This window comes from Engraulis encrasicolus, chromosome 16 (assembly GCF_034702125.1).
Source record: "Engraulis encrasicolus isolate BLACKSEA-1 chromosome 16, IST_EnEncr_1.0, whole genome shotgun sequence".
Taxonomy (NCBI): Eukaryota; Metazoa; Chordata; class Actinopteri; order Clupeiformes; family Engraulidae; genus Engraulis; species Engraulis encrasicolus.
In genome coordinates this window covers 36,108,667-36,131,145 of record NC_085872.1, presented here as the reverse complement: position 1 = coordinate 36,131,145, position 22,479 = coordinate 36,108,667, and the positions used below count along the sequence as shown (strand labels likewise).

At 44.6% G+C, this 22,479-nt stretch overlaps 3 protein-coding genes across 3 annotated transcripts; all 3 read left to right on the top strand.

Annotated features, from left to right (window-relative positions):
- The first annotated feature begins 231 nt into the window (after positions 1-231).
- Positions 232-8,221, top strand: si:dkey-154p10.3 (zinc finger protein 260). The gene is made up of 8 exons (XM_063220451.1): positions 232-515; positions 625-1,129; positions 1,358-2,093; positions 2,435-2,531; positions 2,665-2,850; positions 5,651-5,784; positions 6,667-6,790; positions 7,538-8,221. Exons 2-8 carry the CDS (start codon positions 626-628, stop codon positions 7,749-7,751), a joined length of 1,995 nt encoding a protein of 664 aa, XP_063076521.1. The 5' UTR covers positions 232-515; position 625; the 3' UTR covers positions 7,752-8,221.
- A 2,194-nt stretch (positions 8,222-10,415) lies between these two features.
- Positions 10,416-16,744, top strand: LOC134466085 (PX domain-containing protein 1-like). Its single transcript, XM_063219982.1, has 5 exons — positions 10,416-10,437; positions 13,280-13,377; positions 13,463-13,577; positions 15,678-15,783; positions 16,522-16,744. Exons 2-5 carry the CDS (start codon positions 13,366-13,368, stop codon positions 16,742-16,744), a joined length of 456 nt encoding a protein of 151 aa, XP_063076052.1. The 5' UTR covers positions 10,416-10,437; positions 13,280-13,365.
- A 4,243-nt stretch (positions 16,745-20,987) lies between these two features.
- opn4.1 (opsin 4.1) lies at positions 20,988-22,277 on the top strand. The gene has a single exon (XM_063219980.1). The coding sequence runs from the start codon at positions 21,003-21,005 to the stop codon at positions 22,275-22,277; it is 1,275 nt and encodes a 424-aa protein (XP_063076050.1). The 5' UTR covers positions 20,988-21,002.
- The last annotated feature ends 202 nt before the right edge of the window (positions 22,278-22,479 follow it).

Sequence of the window (22,479 nt, the reverse complement as noted above, 5' to 3'; positions counted from 1 at the left end):
AAATATAGGCAAATACGAAAAGACACCGTTTTTTGAATGGAATTGCCCAAGTAATGGACATTATTTTGTCATATTAATACATTTAGCAAAATAAACAATTCGCACGTAAATAATCATGACAATGTAGGCTTACGTTTCGAATGTGTCCACAGCATGACATATATCTACACTTGTGACCTACTAGTGTAAACTAGTGATGGTCCCTAAAGTTCTATGTGTCTGTGCTGATGTTCAACAAGGATGTTGTGGACTAGCCGTTGTAGAAGTTATCTTTTCGCTGTGTTGTGGGACAAAAGTAACATTCTATCAAGGCTTATTCATGCCACGAGTACAAAATAGACTAGATGAACGTTTACTTTGCAGCAGCAATACAGTGCACTCTCGATGCAATGAATGAGCATGTCTGTGAGCTAATTTTCTCTCCACCACATAGAACTAGCATGGCAGATCTTGAGTGCCTTTAGTTACTGTACTTTCATCGATATGTGGTAATGAGTGACGTCTTACACTATTGGGTAATTATATTATTTGGTTATGCATAATATCACTGCATCCTTTTTATTATCTGACTTGCTTTTTGTCGGCATTGTGCTAACAACGTGAGTTCTCTTTCCTGCCTTGCAGAATGAATGGGCTCAAAGATGTTTATCAAGACATTCGTCCAGTTACCCTGTGTCTGGCAGAGAGCAGGGTCACATCCCGACTGTACTGCGGATCGGCCAAGGGACTGGAGACAACTGTGGCCAACTTGGTGGAGGCATTCCTAGTGGAAGTGTACCGCTGCAAAGTCTGCCAGTACACCAGCAGCATTAGAGGCAACATCAGCGCACATGTAGCACATGACCACGACACCCTCGCATGTCTAGATAAAGATGACGGGGAAAGCTCGGATGTTGTCTTGGACGCCAAAGAGAGCGAAGAGGACCTGAGCCAAAATGATGCCTCCTATGACTTGGATGGCGAGCTGCACTCCAAAGACGGCGAAGACCACATGGATCATATGGGACTGGAACGCATGTCCTTCCTGCTTCCCATGTATGGCATGCTGCAGAACATGAGCCCGCGCTCTGTTGACATAGGCCTCAGCTCGAACTCCGAGGGCAGTCTGCACGCAGTGGAGACCTGTGAGGTGAGAGATGGTGTTTATTTTATATTCACACTCCATAAGCTTGTTTGGTTCTTGCTTGGCCGTGTTTATCAGCTGTGGTAAAATATTTTTGTTTGTATCTTGTGTTCATAACCTCAGTTGTCAAACTATTTGTCTTAGGAACTTCTGCTGGTGTCATTAGGATTGCATTGCCACGGCACACACTAACAACACGTGTTATTGTTTATTTATCCTTGCTCACACTTGCAGGTGAGTACCTTGTTTGCAGAGAATGATGTCCGGGAGGATAGCGAAGAAGAGGAGTCTGTGTTCCAGCTCCGTGACGCCAGCGCGGATTTGCCAACCTCCCTGACCTGTCGAATGGACTCCGATGTTGACGAGGAGGAGATGGCACAGTCGGCACACCTCATGACCCTGGGCCTCTGCCGCATCTCCAGCAACAAGGTCCCCCAGCAGCAAGCCAGCGTCGCCACCAAGAGGAGGAAGCCTGCCGCAGGCACACAGTGTCCTCCTGGGGACCTCCTAGACGACAAGCCGCCGTCCACCTTGTCCGCCCCCGATGCGCTGCAACAACTCGAGGAGGACGGAGGGCTTTCGTGCGTTCTCTGCCAGGCGGTGGTGCCAAACTGGAGTCTGCTGGAGGTGCACCTGAAGTGTCACAACGGGCCTCACGACTTCAAGTGCCCGCGCTGCGGCGCGGAGGCCCAGGACTGGGCGGACATGGAGAGGCACTGGCGTGGCCACAGCAAGAGGAGAGGCACCAAGCCGCACAAGTACTCCGCCATCCGTAAAATGTACCTGAACGAGGATGCGCAGCACGCGCCCAAGCAGAGGCACAAGCGGCGGAGGAAAGGTCACACACAGGGTCAGATGATGCTGCCGTGCCCCTCCTGCCAGGAGTGGTGTCACTCCGAGACGGAGCTGGACCTGCACAAGCGCTGCCATCACCAGGGAGGGCTCAAATGCCCACACTGTGCTTTCACTGGTAAGGAGTTTAATGGCAAATCATTTAATTTTATTCACAAGTAATATTGGACTATTTTCAATCGCTATTGTACTGTTGCACAGTATGCTGGTTCTAAGGACAGATGGTTTCATTTAGCAAACTTGAATTCCCCAATGACTGTACGGAAACACCCACATAATTCACATTGAACAAGCAATGGTAGCATCACTATGGTGCGTAGAAATTCATACATAAATTTGAGACTGCAACACTGAACCAACTTTGAAAAATGGACAATTTGTACACATTTATTTTGTACATATGGAGAGATGTATGGCTGATAAACATACATTGTGGTATGCACACTCTTTTTTTTTTAGATAAGTCTTGGAAGAAGGTTTACAGGCATGTTCAGACAAAACACAAGACTCTGTGTAAAAAGAAGAAAAGTCACAAGGAGCTGCACAATGGTTTAGAGTAAGTACCCCACAAGAACATGTCCATTCATTGTGAAAAACTTGCCATCTATGCTACATTGTGTGAATCCATATGGAAACGTTTATTCCTCACGCAACCAACAGATTACTATTGTGCTCCATACTCTGTACAGGAACTCACCAAAACCAAAGGCATTTGAGCCAAACACATGGTACCAGTCAGTGAAGAAAAGGGCGAAACAGACAACCGCTGAGAAGGAGAGACAAAACCAGACCAACGGACACTCGCACAAGGACCCCGGTAGTCTCAAGAAGAGAACAGTGGGGAGAAAGGAGTTCTGCTGTACTCTCTGTGACAGGTAATCTCCACCCACAGTTTCCCCCAGTACTTTATAGTGGAGTCAGTCAGGGCTAGGCCTGGGTATTGATTGACAATTTTCGGTTCCGGTTCCATTTCCGGTTCCTTCGTTTCGGTTCCGGTACCAGAACGGTTCCATTTTCGGTTCCTAGAAACCCTGAATTAAACCTGCAGTTACCCAAAGTGGTCAGTAGATGGCGTAACGGGTCTGCAAATCATGAGTTTCCCTGCCTGCCACAAGGCGGCGCTCATCGTGACTTAAGCAATGGCGGGTTAAAGGCATTTAATTCTATACAGCGTTCATGATTAATTGCATGCTGCAAGTTGTCCTCTCGGCATGGCTTGGCAAGTATAATAAACGGTTTTGATACTGATAAATGTACTCATGTCTGATTAAAATTGTTCTGCTGTACGGTGCAACTTCACTTCTGGTACCAATCCTATGTCAAGCGTGCCTGACATGATTTTTTAATGTAGCCTACGCTACCCAGTCTGTCGACAGCTGGGGCTTTTCTACTAGGTTCTGCAGAACTGTTCTAACACAACTAGGCTTCATAAATATCCATGAAACTTGACGGGGGCTCGATGGTGCTGTCTCGCACGCATTTCCATACAGGGACTAGAACTGGGCCGTATGATCAGCTGCTGCAAGTAGCCGCGACAACACTGTGCTTTCACGCCATGGTGAATCTAAGCTAAAGAGTCCTAATCTAAAAGATATATAGGTCTAAATATATATATATAACCAGCTCTCTCCTTCTCCTACAGACATGTATTAGGGCTTGTTCGAAAGCTGCGAATCTTAGCTTTTTACAGTTTTTTACGGCACGTTTTTATGTTCTTTCATTCAAAAGTTATTGAACTGTAAGCGGCCGTTGTTGCAAGTGAAAAAATAGCGCTTTCCATCCATTTTTTTATCTCGTCATTTTTTTCCTAACAGCCAGCGATCTCCTTAACCTACACCTACAGACATGTGTTAGGGCTTGTTCGAAAGCTGAGATTCTTAGCTTTTTACAGTTTTTTACGGAACGTTTTTATGTTCTTTCATTCAAAAGTTATTGAACTGTAAGCGGCCGCTGTTGCAAGTGAAAAAATAGCGCTTTCCAACTATTTTTTTTATCTCGTCATTTTTTTCCTAACAGCCAGCGATCTCCTTAACCTAGACCTACAGACATGTGTTAGGGCTTGTTCGAAAGCTGAGATTCTTAGCTTTTTACAGTTTTTTACGGAACGTTTTCATGTTCTTTCAATCCACAGTTATTTAACCTTAAGCGGCCGCTACTTCAAGTAAACAATGGCGTTATTCTCCAGCCGGATAGAGAGGAAATCTGTTTTGTCGCTGTGTTCTTTGTTCCCTCGAATTAAACCGACGGTCTAAATAGGCTACATTTGTACGTCCCCAACACAAGACCAGTTCTTTCTAAGTTAGCTCTTTTCATGGAAAAACATGTTTCCAAGGAGTCAGAGACATCTTCCTGAAGAGTCGAGGTCATGGTTGAGGTTGACGGTGTTGCCGTTGTAAAGATGCTGCAACTCTGCACGCAAGTTAATCGAATGCAAGAGCAGGTGTTTGAACAGGTTGGATGTATTGTCATTCTTGCATGATAGCCTATTAGTTTATCGCAGATATTGCAGCGCGCTCCTCCTTATCTACTTTCCTGAAATATAGCCACGCTTTCGACGGCATGTTTTTGTTTCTCAATAGTACAATCAGCTGGTTGAATATCAGCTGTCTTATCAATGAGGTGCGAAACGGGAAGAGGAGGAGCGTGGTCAGTTTGTGACACTTGTGATTGGCTGAAATGGCCGCGTGCTTAAACACACATTTGATGGCTCTGACAGTCAGACTTGAGGAACCGAAACGTGGAACCGACAGACAAGGCACGTTTCAATGCCAAGTAGAACCTTAGCTTTTAATTCGGTTCCATCAAAGAATTGAATTTCGGTACCCAGTCCTAGTCAGGGCTGCTGACAGCTTAGTCCAGGCCCGGTCAAAATCATCTGAAAGCCCCCCCCCCCCCCCCCCCCCCCCCCCCCCCCCCCCCCCCACCCCCCCCCCCCCTCTCAATACATACAAGTACAAGGTAATAAGGTCCCAATTTTGGGGCCCTTCTTTCCCTGGGCCCGGGACAACTGACCCTTTTGTCTCCCTCTATCAGCTTCCCCCAAAGGCAGCCACACTGACAACATATACCTCCCACCTTGGCTAGATGCCCTATTTTTTTTTTTCAAGATTTTGTATTGCAAATGTGATAGCTAAAGTCGGTTTACGAGCTACTGTAGGCTATGCTCTGTTTATTTGTCAACTACATAGCTTTTGAAACACTGTCCACTGAAACAATGTACAACAAATGCTGAGCAGGAGTAGAGTTGCCACTGAGTGTAGTATTGCAACGTGTCAGCTTCCCAGATCTTTTTGGCCAGAAATGTATGAATGATGCATTGCATTAACAGATGCTTTTATCCAAAGCAAATTTACAAAAGAAGATATCACTAGAAATACACAATGCATTGGTAAAAATACATACAGAGTACAGACAGATCAAGATTAGTGCAGATGAGTAGGGTTAGTTTTATTATTATTGTTTTAAAATATATGTTTTGGGGGCAATTATGCCTTTTATTTAGGATAGGACAATGTGACAGAAACGACTGTGAGAAAGAGAGGGGAAGGATCAGCAGGACCTTGGGAAGGCCGGAATTGAACCCGGGTTGCCTGTGTTAATGGTACAACGTCTCAGCTCACTGAGCCACCCCCCATTATTACAAGTATTACTACTATTGTAATTCTGCATTAACAGGACGTTCTCCACGAAGATGACCATGCGTCGCCACATGGGCATCCACGAGGGAGACAAACCCTTCGAGTGTCCGCAGTGTGACTACAGCACCCGACTCAAAGCCTCCCTGAAACAGCACCTCCGGGTGCACACAGGTGAGCCATTACATGAGAGAAATACGAACACACATGATGCATCTGAGAATATACTGTATATGTCTGTACTATCATATTCAGATGATAGTCAGTCAGCAATGATTTCTGTTTCAGTTTAGGTTAAGATCTGAAGTCGACAGGTTATTTCCTGAAAAACTAGCAAATTATGCAACAGAAATCTGTATTCTGCATTTAATATATCCATGAAGTGAACACACCAGATGGACTGACAGGCAGACAAACAGACAGACATATAGACAGGTTAACACCCAGAGCAGCCAGCTTTGCAGCACCAGGGAGGCAGTGGGTTTTGGGATGTTTTCCCCAAGTGCACCTCAGGTACGAGAGAGAGAGGGACAGGGAGAACCAGTTGGTCACTTACTGTCCCCACTGACCTGTAGGTGTGGGAATGAGAAGTTGAGCCAGTGACTCACAGCCATCTCACTACAGGTCTAACTCTTTCACCTTGCCTGCCCCCTCTAAGCTGTGTAAGTCTGTTAAATTCCATCCGTTGAACCTAGACATGACAATACGAAGCCAAGCCTGCATAGTTCTTCTTGCCGTGCAGGTAATATGTGACCTTGTCGTGGGGGAGCCTATTAACAGCCTTTTCCCACCATCTGTTATGCAACTGGGTGTTAGCGTGGTGGCAGCTCCACGTGAAGGCATGCAACCCCACACATCTTTTCAGATGCCAACACCCTAGTTCCTCTCCAGACTGAGATTTATTGTTTTTTTTTTACTAACCCTCTCGCTGAGGCAGTGCTTACAACTTTGGGTTGCCATGACGCTGCCCTGCAAGCAAAGAAACGTCTTTTGTGTTGTTTTGTGTTTTTCCACACAAGCCAGTTATTTATTTATTTGTGGATTTTTTTGTTGTAGGTGAAAAGCCATTCAAATGCACCCAGTGTCCGTATGCCTCCATTGACCGGAGCTCCCTACTCCGGCACTCTCGCACTCACACACTGGAGAGGCCGTATTGCTGCCAGTACTGCTCATACAGCAGGTAAATAGCTACTGCATAAACACCTGTGTACTTACTTGACATTGTGAACATACATACATACACACACATCAAGTATATTCCCAAATGTAATCACACCCCCCCCTTACCCCACACACACACACACACACACACACACACACTTTTTTTTCTACTCTTGTGAGGACTTTCCATTGACTCCTGTTGTAATCAAACTAACACATGTGAAACTGTGCCCCGACCAAATCCCTGTCCCTTAGCCAGGCTGTGCCCTCCTAGTGACGCAACACTTTGAGCATTGCAACTAGTCAGGTCAAGAGCAATGCAAGTACTTTCTGAGTTCCTGAAAATACGGGAACTCCTCCCACTTTGTCGGTAAGCAAACAACCATAAGCAAACCAAGGGAGGCGGGTCAACCATGCCGTTTAGGAAATGTTAGTTGTTATGCTCTTGGTCAGACCAAGTCTCGAAGAGATTTGAACGTCGATAATAATCAGGCTACCTGTCCCTAACTCATTAGTGAAGAAGCGTTTTTTGCACAATTGACATTGCGCAATATTGACAACAAAATCACCAAGAAAAACACTGCTTTTAGTTGTCATTATGTCTTCACAAGTCACCTTTTTCTAGTTTTCCTGTCATTGAGAGGATATTGGTCCGCAACCACAGTAGAAACATGTACACATACACGCACGCACACACTGTAACAGTACGCTGACAAAATCGATGTCCTTTCCTTTTTCCATTCGTCATCGTTAAACGTCTGCCCAGCATCCAGAAGAAGAGCTTGGACCTGCACCTGCGGCGACACCACACGGGAGAGTCCTTCCCCTGTGACCTTTGCCCTTACGCCACGCCAGACCCACAGCTGCTGGTGCGCCACGTACGCAAGCACCACGGCTCAGACGGCTCACCCCTGGTGACCCAGAAGGCTGCCGCCACCCATCCCGCGGCCGGCCACAAGACAGCAGGCGCTGCACACTGACTGATCAATCTCCAATGACTGACCTCTTAACAACATGGACTCACAGAGTTCTGTACAATGAACATATCCCCTTTGGACACAAAAATGCCAAAATTCTGTGATTTGGGGGGTCATGGAAGTGATTTCCGTGATGTGCTCACGGAAGTGTTCCCAAAGCTCTATGTTACCACAGTCTTGTTCCCATGTTCCTCACTGTGAAAGTTTTTCACTGTGGAGACTGTACTATGTATACATGTTGTAGGCATCTGAGGATGTATTTCTAATCAATCAATGAATTTATTTTTGTATTTTTTTTTACCAAAGATAATGCAGAAACTTTTTTTTATGACATTATGATGATGATAGTGATGGTGATGATAGATCTGTTCAAAGGTCATAATCTGTTTCAGATACATTTATCTGCAGACACAAATAAACATCAACAAGTCAATACTAATTATAGTGTTGATTAAATGTGATCCTAAAATGAGTTTTCAGTTGTATTTTTCTTTGCTGCTTAATGTCATAACAAGAAATTGACAGAGCACACATTAAAATGATAGCAATAGAATCACCTGAAACCAGGAGAGAGCGTCCGTTCTCTTCTGTGCTCAGTGACCTCTGAGCATTTACAGACCTGCACAGTCAACACAGTGCACAGTCAAACACTCCTTGGCAGTGCCCTCATGCTGAGGCAACTCGGCCTGTTTATCCTACACCAGGGTTTCCCAATCTGGGGTGCCTGACCTGCCATAAGGGGGTGCGTGAGCTAAATAGAGCAATGGTGGATATGTGAGTTTTTATCCAGCATTAATGAACATGAAGTAGTTTTTAATTGTATGGTGAATTGTATGCTGGTATGGTCCATCTGAAGTGTAGTTTAACTCCTAGACTGTTGGAAAATAGGATTCCCCAAAACAACTGTGCATAATGTACAGTGAATCATACTTCAGCACACCAAAATATTCGCTTAGGGGGTGCGCGAACCACAATGAAATCTACAAGGGGGTGCGCAGGGGAAAAAGTTTGGGAACCACTGTCCTACACTAAATCCACCACACAGTGGAGTGCAGGAGTGAACACTAGCATTAGTGCATCTGCACATTCCTGAAGTGATAAATGGAGAAACACAGGCCTGAGATGTACGTATTAGTGTGTGTGGTTTTTGGTCACCATTATGCATTTTTTGACTACCCTTCTTGACTTAACACCTAACACTGACATGACATTGTCATAACTATGACATAAAATGTGTTATTATGAACATTAATGAATGTCAATGACTGCTGTCATTAATTGTCATGCAGTAAATTGCAACGTTTTACTGTCAACCTGACATTGTTTGGGACATTTCTGTTATGGCAACTTGACATGTATCAAGATGACAAACACTGCCCATGTCCGTGTCATGACAATATGCCCAAATGATGCCTCAGTGTGGTAGCCTATGCACAAGTGTGAGTACCTATGTGGATTGCATGGTCAAAGCTAGGGGAGTTTTTGCATTGAGTCTAAATGATGGCAGTAGTGGTGCAAAGAGCACCTAATCATTTATCGTCCCCAGTATACACCTATACACCTGACGAAGACCGCCTGAGGTCAAATAAATCGGTGAGCAGTAACAGTGTGCAGATTTCCTTTCCTCCTTTACGCACGTTTGTTTGATCCGGCACCTGTTTTTACTGGATGTGCGCGCATCACATACACTTCTTGTGTGTGCAAATAACCTGGGGAGCATATAGTCCAGGGTTACATGCCCACCTTTTAAAATAAAATATTTACAAAAAATTAAAAACTCACCCAACCACAAATAATAACAAACTGCTTTATAATGGCCTGCTGGAACATGTGTATAGACTGAGGCATTTGTGAATTATGAAGGAACGTTGTGATCTGCCCTCTTTTTGATAGCTCTTCAACTAGGTGTTAGAGGCACGTTCAAGCAAAACATGCAAGACATCAACATTAACAAACAGAATCAACGGGACCTGCACCGTTGTTTGGGTGAGTACATGTTCACCCCCCCCGCCCCCGCTTCCTTTAAAGCTCATATTCTTACGTACAGTCACGCATGTAGACACATTTTAAATTATCAAATGGACAACAGGTTACTGCACAGGACCTCATATTGTAAACATTACGATTTGTTGTCCTTGTTTTACACAGGATTCAGGAACTTAAAAACAGAAGGCATTTGAGTCAGACACATGTTCTAGACCAGTGGTGCTCAAACTGTGGTACGCGTACCACTGGTGGTACTTGAGACATCTCTGGTGGTACTTGGAAGAATTAATTTTTTGTGCATTGATTTGAAGGCTGATCAAGTTGTTGCAGTCGAAAATGTCTCTTTGGTCTCACATTTTGTAATATTAAACTGTATGAATCTGAAAACATAATTCAGAATACTACTTGGCAAGTAAGAAATTTAAAAACAAATTTGCACTGAATGTGACCGTATCTGTTGATGCCGTTATGAGCCTCTCCTGTATTGGCTGGCAAGTGAATATGGAAGGCCTTTGCTGCGATATTCTAAGGTTGGTTGTCAAGGTGGTACTCGGAGAGCTCAATATTTTCTTGGGTGGTACTTCACACAAAAGTTTGAGAACCACTGTTCTAGACGCTAGAAGAGCTTGAGGCAGCCCCAGACAGGGGTGAGCGAGGACCAGACACAGGACCATCATCAGGAGTTCTTCACTACCTGCAACAGGTACTATCCACCAACAAAAGCTAAAGAATGGTATAGATGCAAGTACATGAAAGTCCTTGTGCACAACCCTTCAGTTGTCCAGGCGCAGGTATAAGGCAGGAAAACTTGATAAATATGAAAAGTTCATTAAACACTGCACACTGGATATGTCTATTTTTCTATTTATCTTTTTAACTAGTTCACTCACAAAAAATCCCCTTCACTAACAGCCTTCGTGCATACAGGGGGATACATGATTATGTGCTCTTTGCACCACTCATGCTGTGGATGCATATGTGAGGAAGACAGAACGATGCTTTGCACATTAGAGTGCCAAAACCCTTCAAGTGTTAGCACTACACATTTAGACCATGAACTCTGTACAGTGGGTTAATAACTTGTAGATCTGAGTTCTTGAACTTCCCATTTAAGTCACAGGTAAGGTCTGAAATGTGTGTATACTGAATATATGAGTATAGGCTACTCGCAGAGTATGATTTAAATATTATACTCTGTGAAATGCATCAAGCAGCAGTCGTGTTAATTAAAATCTGTCCACTGAACCTACTCCGGCATGGCAGTGCCAGCAAGACCAGCTCCTGTATTCTTTTGCCCAGCAGATATGTGACCTTGTCGAGGGGGAGCCTATTAACAGCCTTTTCCCACCATCTGTTATGCAACTGGGTGTTAGCGTGGTGGCAGCTCCACGTGAAGGCATGCCATGCAACCCCACACATCTTTTCAGATGCCACCACGCTGGTTCCCCTCCAGATTGAAGACCTGAGATTTATGGATTTTACAGACCCCTTGGTGTTTACAACTTTGGGTTGGGTTGCCATGACGCTTCACTGCAAGCAGGGAAATGTTTCCTCTTTTTGTTTTTCCACACAAGTCAGATATGTCTTAATTTTTGTTGAGGAACAGCCCTTCCAGCATTCAGGTGCTGGCTGCCCCTTTCCCATTACAAAAAGGCCTAACTTATATGCCTTAGCCTGGTCCTGACCATCCCATAATACTACCATTTCATGGCGGAAGTACGTAGGATGGCACGCGAGGCCATACATTCCTGGGGGGTTGCAACCAACCAAACCCATGCCTAGACACATGGGGGCCGCTAGGGGGGGGGGAAGTTGTACAGATTCTAAGGGCCCAAGCACTGAGAGGGGCCCTTAAGGGGCCCAAAATTTGAATCTTTCATAGGGCCCATCATTTCTGGCAGCGCCCCTGCCTAGACACATCTCTGTATACTTATCATTAGGCTATACACAGTGTGTTGACGGAGGCAAAAGGTCTGTGCATAACATTGCGTTAACCAGGCCCTTTTCAGTGCTGGTGTCAGGGACAGTGTACATCTCTCAGTTATTGCAAGTGACGGTCTTGACAGTGGGTCATTATGGATGGCGCCGGTAGGTAAACAGGCCACATCAAAGCACCCACTGTAAAGGTGCTCCCACCTGATATTGTTGTGAATTTCAATGATACCCATCAATGTGGTCCAGAAATGTGTCAAGTGTACTTTATTGTCAGAAATCTATGCAACAGGGTTAGCAAAGAAGTTTGAAATGGTTTGACCAGTCTCCAATGTGCCGTTAAACATACAAACAAAAAACACAGAAATAAGATATGAAGATGTGATGATGTGATGTAAAAATGAATGTGATGGTCATACTGGCACGCATCAGAGAACTATGTCTGGTACATGGGGCTCCTGACTAGAATATCTGGAATTGCACCTCATCCCGATTTTAGGCACTGCACCTGTAACACAGTAAACAATAATTGTAATTGGTTTAATTAATTTTGTTGTGGTTGTTTTGATTCAGCTTTTGTCTTCGTGTTTTTTTAAAATAGGAAGAGATTACATTACAGGATTGACTCCTGAACCATTTCACCTTTGAGTCAGGACTTTGCGCTTTAAATGAAATCCAAATCCCACCAAGAATCCCAAGGTGGCAATTGGATTATCCCACAAGTAAACGGTACAGTTTGACTTGCAGCTGAAATTAGGCACCAGTGCGCGTTTGTAAGTGTCCGTGTGTATGCTTTAGTAAACGCCAACACAACGGCTGGGACCAGTGCGCGGACTCCTGCATTAATGAACACTGTTTTATATAGCCAAGGACTCCTTCTAGTGGCTTAACTATCTCTACCACCCGGGTGGCAACAGCAGGCAGTATATTACGGCATGCCATTTCTGAAGACCGTTTTTTTCTCAAATTGAAGAGGAGCGTCAGGATGCCACCAAATCAGGAGCGCAGCGTCCAACTGGATATTTAATGCGGATGCGCTCGAAACTAAATGACCACTTTCTCTCCTGATGGTACTGAATAAGACGCCCAATTTTCCGTCTGCGCGAACATTTTTCTCACATTAAAATTAGCCACACTTGTGCCATTTCTTGGATTGCACTGTGTTGTGGAATGGCTCGGAAAACGAATCCAGGACAATACCCACGCATTCAAAACTGCACGGTTTTGGGTATTGATCGCATAGTGGTGGACCAATATGGAGGCCAAGAGGAGTTTTTCGAAATCAAAGCGGAGTGGGCTGACAACACTGTATTGGTATTGCGCCGAAGTTGGATCGATTTTACAAGGATCCTGAAGAAGCTGCGGGACTCTTTCCTGGATGAATTTGAACCGTCTGCGGAATCTCTTCTACTAGAGGGTGTGAAATACGTGGACTTTTGAGCTGATTAATATACAGAAATCTGTGACTATTTTGTCTGTGAATATCGATGCATTTAGCGCGTAATGGAAAGACTTTTACTTGGCGAATCAAGTTTACGCATAGGGCCTACATGTGGCTGCAACACATGTTTTGATTATATTGCCATTTTCTGACAACTACGTTTTCCCCCCAGGTCTTCGCAGTATAAAAGAAGCAGAGGAAAGTGACAACGTAACGAGATTAGAGTGCGTCGAGACGTTTCTGCGAACTGTGGTCACCATGCCATGCAAGGTGACAGCATTATCACTATGTTTGATTGATAGATTTTATAAATCACTGCCGTGTCCGTTAACTAAATATGAACAATTCTCCACAGTATTCCCAGTCAGACGTGGTACTGAGCTTTTTTGAGGCATCCAATTTGGACATGATGTTAGGGCACAACCTCGAACCCTCGCAGCTCCTGATGTACTCTCCCATCACCGTATCAGGTTAGTGATACAATCAATTGAATAGACTGCCCGATTCGTCTTACTTGCATGAATTGTTCAGTTCAGGTTACTTTGGTGTTTGGGTACTCCTGGGTCCGTGTATCATCCGATCATTCACCTATTCCATTCAATCTGGCAAACGGAAAACGAAATAATGACTCCATATTTTGTTTTCCCGTTTTTCTATATGGCCAAAAAATGGGGAGTTGTGTTGATTTTTCCTTTTCCCAACTCAAAACAGAACAAGTAATAAACGAGAAAACCAAAACGAAATAACAACTCTAATTTACGATTATTGGTCCCATTTCCCCTAGTGCTTTTCTATTGCTCGCCCAAGTAAGACACGGTAGGCTAGTGCACAAGTGGCCGCCAAACGCGCTGCTTAACGCATTTCCCCGAGGCGCCAGCTGATGCTCCTACTCCACAGAACATCTTTCTGTCCTACTGGTAGCCCCATTGTGTCGGTGCCTGTGGGTGGTAAAGATAGCCTAACTTAGCGTTTGTCAACGTGGGTACCAGCGCCCCCCTGGGGACGTTCGAGAGCCGTTGGGGGGCGCTGGCAACATGGCCACAGAAGGGGAGGGGGGCGATAGTGTCTTTCTTTTTTTTAAGTGTGTTGAAACATCTACTGTTGAAACGATTTTGGAACATTAAACACATAAGATTTAATAGAATAGGCCTAAGTTAAAACCGTGTCAGCCTTTGTAAAGGCGATGTGCGATGTAGGCCTAGCTGTTAATTTTGTGCGCATTTCAGTGCAGCATGCACAAAGGGCTGGCAAAAAGCGCCTGTGCATGCGCTTGTTGTCCGCTATGCACAGAGCTATGTATTCCCGAAATGTACTCCCGAAAATGTATTCCCAGCGATCTCGCAAACATCCTGGCAGTCGCCTATTTCAGTGCATAGGATGAAACGGTGCCCAAAGTGCACAACTTGGAGACATGTTGTTTTAGTTATGTTCTTAAATATGTTCTTAGTTAGACTAAGCGCGACCTTGCACAGTCCTCGCAGAGACGCATCAGCTTTCTCACGTGCAAATGTGTAGCTTTAGTGTTGTATTTGAAGCGGCAATTGTGAGAGGACTATTTTCCGCAATTAAAAATGAGTGTCATTTAAAAATATATCGGCACGGGAGGATATTAGGCCTAATGCATTTGTTGCTTTTGCACCCCCTTCCTCAACCGGTCCTTTTAAAAAGATAAATAGTTTGCCTTTGATGCCGGCAAAGTTATCGATCCAATGGGCTAAGGCTCTATCATTGTATACTACAGGTGGAATTAAGTTTTGACCGTTGGTGCGTGAGTCGGAACAAACGTTTCTTCCACTGCTTGGTACCGTCTGCTGATCAATGATACAGTAAGTACTGCTGATAGCCTATTCCTGGGAACTGCTGCTACCAGATACGCCTCAACTGTGGAGGAGACCTCGCTGGTAGCAGTTCCCAGGAATAGGCTGTCAGTAGACGGTACCAAGCAGTTGAAGAAAAGTTTCTTCCGACTCACGAACCAATGGTCAAAACTTCATTCCACCTGTAATAATACAATGATCTAGTGGAAGGAGCCTTAGCCCATTGGACAGTCACATATATTAATGAGGTTATGGGGTAGAGACATAGGCCTACTGGACCGAACAGTAGGCTACAGTGCGTAAAGGAGTTAGGCTATCTTTACCACCCACAGACACCGACATAAGGGGCTACCAGTAGGACAGAAAGATGTTCTGTGGAGTAGGAGCATCAGCAGGCTGATCATAGGCCTTGGGGAAATACGTAAAGCAGCGCGTTTGGCAGCCACTTGTGCACTATCGTGCCTTAGGCTACTTGGGCGAGCAACAGAAAAGCACCGCGGGAAATGGGACCAATAATCGTAAAATAGAGTTGTTATTTCGTTTTGGTTTTCTCGTTTATTACTTGTTCTGTTTTGAGTTGGGAAAAGGAAAACCAACTTAACTCCCCATTTTTTGGCCATATGGAAAAACGGGAAAACAAAATATGGAGTCGTTATTTCCTTTTCCGTTTGCCAGATTGAATGGAATAATTGAATGATCGGATGATACACGGACCCTCCTGCCACACTGTGCTTCTTTCTTTCTTTCTTTTAGAAGTCAGGAGGTCGAATGGGTTTTGTTTGGCGAATACAGAAACCATCATCTGTGATAGCCGTTTGCCAGATGAAAGACCACTTTCCACAGATTCTGCCACACCAGAGTAAGTAAAGGGAAGGTCAGTTGTGTTGTTCACCTTTGACTGACTGACTGTTGCTATTGTTGCAATGGCCCTCTCGTGGTATGTTGAAGCATTGCACAAAGGCTTTCAGTGAGCTCGAAGTCTGAGGCACACAGGCCTAAACTGCCATTGGTGAAGTCAAGTCGGCATTTAACTGATATCCTGTAAAACTGTTCAATATGGTTATGAAGTGATTCTGATGAGTAATCCTTCGATTTTTGGGTAGGCCTATACTCTTCAAATTTCCACAGGGTTTCTTTACATTTACTGTCACCCTTTATTTCCCTTAGGGTTTCCCTCTGAGGTTTTGAATGGGTGTAGGCCAGGATTAGTGGGGTCAGGGTTCACATTAATGAATGCACCTTTCCTCCAACACATGCCACGGCTTGATCTTGTTCTCACACATATTTTGTCACACTAATATGACAGACTTTTATGTCATGCAGTAATCTAGGGTATCAAATATTCAATGTAATAATGATTTTTAATGGTTACAAACATGGTCAGAATTTAAGTCTGTTAAGTTTGTGTTTGAAATACCCCAGTAATGGTAAGAATACCAGATGCCTAGCGTTGGAAAAGACAGGACAAAAGAAGATTTTAATTACCTGTAGGACCATATTTATTTTGCAGATGTTTGAAGTCAACTTCTGGGTGGATATGCGCACATAAATGTGGATGGAAGTACTAAAACATTTTTTTCAATGTGTCCCTGTTCAGGTATGAGAAAAGAAGCATAGCTGTGGAAAATAGAGATTCACTTCTTGATTTGGCTGGAGAAGACAAAAGCGCACCAAATCCCACCATCGACATTAGTCATATTACACGGACTGAACCGAATCCAATTATGAAGCCTCCACGCCAAGGGATGGCCCCAGAGGTTTACATCAGCAAGATGACATACCTCCACATGGATGCTCATGAGACTGACATACTGGAATAAAGCCTTTTTAAAATATTTATTTTTAGGGCTTTTTGTCTCTATTTCACAGTGGAGCAGAGACCGGAAACGAGTGAGGAGAGAAAGATGGGGAAGGATCGGTAAATGACCCGAGCTTGAATCAAACCCGGATCGCCGGCGTAGTAACCCAGTGCCCTACCTTCAGGGCCTAATAAAGCCTAATTTAACTGGACACTTGGACACTTTCAAGAGGGAAGAACACAAGCTGCTCTTTTGTACTGTACTCAATTCCAATTACCTGCCATTGGCCATTTCACAGAGCACTTTTTTCTACCTCATCCTCACCGTTTTGCAATTTAGACTTGATGCTTTTTCCGCTCCTGGCCATTCTTATTTCATTTCAGCCGTTTTTTACGTGGATATATTGAGCAACTGTATTCCTTATAGTATTTGACATTCAAGCAGAATTTTGAATTCGTGTCTGTGGGTTCTTGATGCTTGTCATTGTGAGTGACTGACAAACCCTGGGATCAGTCCAAACCCATTCCAGTGGGTGCCGTAGCATAAACCCAGACAGCACTCTGACTGTCAGCCGTAGAACAATAAAATCGATATGGGCCATGGCCATATTTCAATAGCACTACTTGCACCTATTGTATTAGCTTGTTTCACATGAGGTCTCTGTAGTTTCATAACACCATCTTTGAGAAGCACTTACAGAACCTGCAGTGAATAGACATGTTTTTGTCCATCGCCGGGCAGCTGTTGCAGCATCTATATAAACATCTATGGTGATTGCAGAGACCATATGGCAAACTAGAGGGGCCCTCCCTGCAGGCAAAGAGTGGCTGCTCGATCCACATCTGCTCCAAAGTTGAATCATCTACTTTACTTTTTTTGGCTACCATGTTACACGGGTGTTTTTCACAGAGTGCATTTAACAATCTGAATTCAGAGCATAACCTAGGTGGTGGATGTAATTCATGAAGAGATGAATATTATTAGCAAAGAGATTAAACTAATCACTGATTCTTGAGAAAGTGGCTAAAACAGGTTGTAATCTTAAAAGAAAAAAACGAAGTGAATTACAAAATAATATGGTATATCCTCGTAGACAAAGGTCTTGGCTTTTCAGAAATGCACAAGGCCAATCTCCCCATTTTCCATTTTTTTCAGAAATCAGGTTTTTCTCTGATCAAACACCGTCAGACACAATTAAAAGCAATAAAAAGTGTATTGATTTGGTTGCATACGTGTATGTATCTGGAGTTTTTAAGTGATTGTGTGTGTTTTTTGGTTCACACATACGCCTTTAAATGTTGAAAATTCACTTTCATTCTATTTTAATACTGCTTCATGTGTTCTAATTTAAAAATATGTGCTGTCACACAATGCTTACTTAATGGCTAAATAGATCAAACAATTTTTTGTAATTTCACAAATATTCGTGTAGGCTTAAATGTGCTATTACTTTGATAATTCAACAACTACAAAGGAAAATATTGTAAGCACATTCATTTAAAATGTCCAAAACTCCTTCTTACGGTGGTGACTTAAGAACTGACGGTGGTGACAGTAATCTGAAGGTGGTGAAAGTGACCTAATTATTACCTACATTTAGCAAAATAAATAGCCCTCTCAAGTCAATGACATCTAGCATAAACACTTTATTTGTGTGCACAGTATGTTTGTGCATGTGTTTTTTCTTCATTTGTTAGATACTCTAGGAAGTAGGCCTAGATTATTGAAAATGTGGCATAAACAGGTTTTAAGTTGTTCAAATCCAAAATATAGAGGTGTATTATCATAGTTGAACGTCTTGGCTGTGCAGTGAATGTATTGGCCAAGCTCCCCATGTTTTACATTTTTCATAAAATGGGCTCTTTCTTGGTTTTGTCACCAGCATCAGACAGAATTAGAAGTAAAAAAATAAGTTTTTCAACATAATTGTAGATACTTATTGGAAGCATATTCTTAAAACTTGTCAAAAACATGTAAAACACATGCTTTTTTGTGAACTACATCAGATGTCACCACCGTCAGGTTTTGTGACAAAAAACCCTCCAAATGCACCTCAGTGGAGGCTGGAGTACAAGTTTGGGTCACAATTATTACTAACATGTCTGGTAATGTTTCATTAACCAGCACAATTTAGTAAAATATGGAACAAGATGATGAGCGGAACAAAATCTGACGGTGGTGACATCTGACGGTGTGAGACAAAAAAAAACACTCTTTTACATATTGTGCATTTTTTGCTCACATTAGCCACTTCGTTTTCGCTCTGTTTCTTAGGGGCTTCATGACGCTTCTGAAAAAGTATATATAATTAACATTAATGTAACAATAATACTATTAAAACCCCCGACGGTGTTGACAGTTTATGGTTGGGACAGTACCAGTGTCCAAACAAATTATCAAATTGAGGAGAAATGAGTAAACTTACAGGAGCTTCAGTGATGGTGAAGTACTCAGTAGATCTAAAGGTTTGAAAAGGAGTCCTAAGTAATGACAATGACCTTGCGCATACCTGATTTTATTGTCTTTTTAAAAAAATCTGACGGTGGTGACTCATATTGTGGACACATTTTGAGCAATCAGAAAATAGTAGTAAATATTGCTTTACACACACTATGTGCATATCTGCAGAACCACTTCAATAGGGACTTTCACATCATGGTGATATTATTCAATAATATCAGTGATTTTTACATTTTAAGTCAATTGAAATGATGTCTGTCCTTGGGACAGCTGTTTTTACAGGGTGTGGGCAGGTTTATAGCCATGAAAAGTAATAAAATTACACTTAAATATTTCAAACGACTGTACATTTATGTAACAGACCCCTGTGTCTTTACCTGGATTCATTTTGTTCATGAAAATGTAGTTTATTTTCAACAGAATTGGCAGTTTATTGCAGAGACATGTTTTAGCCGCTTTCTCAAGAATCAGTGTAATGTCAATATAGTGTAATTGATACTGTATGCAGCATACATGTGTGTGTGCCATGAAGTGAACACATTTCTTCCTTTTTGAAGCCTTTGTTACTAATTGTTAATGATGCAAATGAATTATTTTTTTGTAGCGATATCTTACTCAGTACCTAATAAAGGCCAAAAAGGTTTTGATATCATTGGAGTGTATGCCCATCTGTTATCGCTGCCTAACACCTAAAACTACATGTAAGCATGGCTTTTGGATGACCTTCCAGCCAGAGAATTAGGTTAGAGGGCCATTTTATGTCAACAAAACAAAAGCCCTTGTGGTGTGCAGCCCATGTGCCCTTCCTTTAGGTAGGGGAAGGCTGTCAACATCCAGATCAATGGGCAGCCCCTAGTAAGAGCATCACTAGTCCGTGTGTATTGGAACAAACACTCTGCTCCACATTTTCACACACTGCAGCATCGATCTGGTCCACAGAATTCTCAGTGAATGATCCGTTTCCCCCTTTTTTAAAACAAAATGTGTTCCTCTTCGATCTTATGGCTGTCTGGCCCAAATGTTGTGGTAACAATAGGGAAACTGGGGGCAAACTTTTTTTTTTACCATGTAATGGTCATTGTGAAATCCATAACACTGCGCTGGCCTACTTTGCCCCGATGACCCCTTACAGGTCCCCTTACTTCAGGCACCTGAGAGTGTGGCCTAAAAGCACTGTTTTTATGTGATATTTATGGAAGTATAGATCTGTGTATGAACTGGGTCAAATGAACGTGTGGCCAGACTGCTACATCACTCAGTGGTGCTATTATGATATTGTGTAAGAGCGGCATCACTGGGACCATCCATCTGCCAGAGGCCTGTGGAGTGAACTAGACCATAGGCAGGCAGCCATGATCAATACTCTGCTGGACACACATTGATCAGCATATAAAGGGCCGAGGCACAGGCCAGTGGTGGGCAGACTTCAGAACATGCACGGTGGATACGCTGTGTAACCACAGGAAGTGCAAAACCTATATGTGATGCGTACAAGATAAATTTTCCATCACACTTTCTCTCTAAATTTGTTCGTGCTGTTTTTTTTTTTACTTGCATTGCAAGTCCCGTTTTATTTCCCACCATGGACTATCAACTTGCAGGGAGCGACCGTCTTTGTGGCGAAGGGGACCTCAACTGCACCTATGGGGAGTCTCTTGGAACTGGAGACTACAACTCGCAATACATGCCCCCTTACCCGAGGTGGAGGGGGCCGGGGCAGCCTTTCCCCACGGCCGACGTCCCCGACCACGCTCACTACATCATCGGCACGGTCATCCTGCTGGTGGGCATCACGGGCATCCTGGGAAATGCGCTGGTCATGTACGTGTTCTGCCGCAGCCGCAGCCTCCGCACGCCTGGCAACATGTTCGTGGTGAACCTGGCGGTGGCCGACCTCCTCATGTCCCTGACGCAGGCCCCCGTGTTCTTCGTGGCCAGCATGCACCGCCGCTGGGTGTTTGGCGAGCGCGCCTGCGAGCTGTACGCCTTCTGCGGCGCACTCTTCGGCATCTGCTCCATGATGACCCTGACGGCCATCGCGGTGGACAGGTGCGTGGCCATCACGCAGCCGCTGGCCTTCCTCTGCCAGGTGAGCCGGCGGCGGGTGGGCGTGGTGCTGCTGGTGGTGTGGCTGTACTCACTCGGATGGAGCCTGCCGCCTTTTTTCGGCTGGAGCGCGTACGTGCCGGAGGGCCTGCAGACCTCCTGCTCCTGGGACTACATGAGCTTCACGAGCTCGGTGAGAGCCTACACCATCCTGCTGTTCACCTTCGTGTTCTTCATCCCGCTGGGCATCATCGGTGGCTGCTACTCGGCCATTTTCCGGGCCATCAGGATCGCACGCAAGGAGATTAAGGACATCACCTGCGGACAGGCCAGTAAGGTGTTCGAGCGCATGCAGAGTGAGTGGAGAATGGCCAAGGTGGCTCTGCTGGTCATCTCGCTCTTCGTCCTCTCCTGGTCGCCCTACTCCGTGGTGGCACTCACCGCCACAGCCGGCTACTCCCACCTCCTCACCCCTTACATGAACTCGGTGCCCGCCGTGATCGCCAAGGCCTCCGCCATCCACAACCCCATAATCTACGCCATCACGCACCCCAAGTACCGGGTGGCCATCGCCCGGCACGTGCCCATACTCCGCCGGCTGCTGCGCGTGGGCGAGAAGGACCTCCGCTTGTCCTTCAGCTCCAGCAGCGGTGCGTCCTCTCGCCGACCCACTCTCAGCAGCCAGTGCTCCCTCGGCATGGGGGCAGTGGTGGGGCCCACCAACACCAGCAAGCCCAGTGGCCGCTGGGCCAAGACACGCCTCTCCTCCGCCTCGGACACGGACTCCTGCTGGACGGAGAGCGAGGCGGACGCCAACAGCGTGAGCTCTCTTACCACGGACCGGCGGGTCTCCACGGAGATCTCCCCGGATACGGCGGTTCCGGTCCTGCCTCAGCACCTGGCGGCCATGACCCAGAAGGCTTTGATGTCGGACAGAGTCAACAACCAGTCCACGTCTTTGAACACATCTGGACTGACAGATGGCACAGACACCCCTGCTGTGGCTGATGGCAAAGCTTTCCTGCTCTCTGCTGACCAAATGTGTTAAAAAAGGCAAAAGTTAAGAAAGTACTCCATGTGATTTTATGTCCTCATTTGATATTACGTATGTGCATTATCCTGCAGAGAGGGGTGATTTTTGTATGCGGGTTTTATCCGCCCCCCGATGTAATTTTAATGTTATGCAGCTTCACATGAAATATGACATATTTTGTCATGGAATCTTTTTGCAATACAATGAAGTTATATTC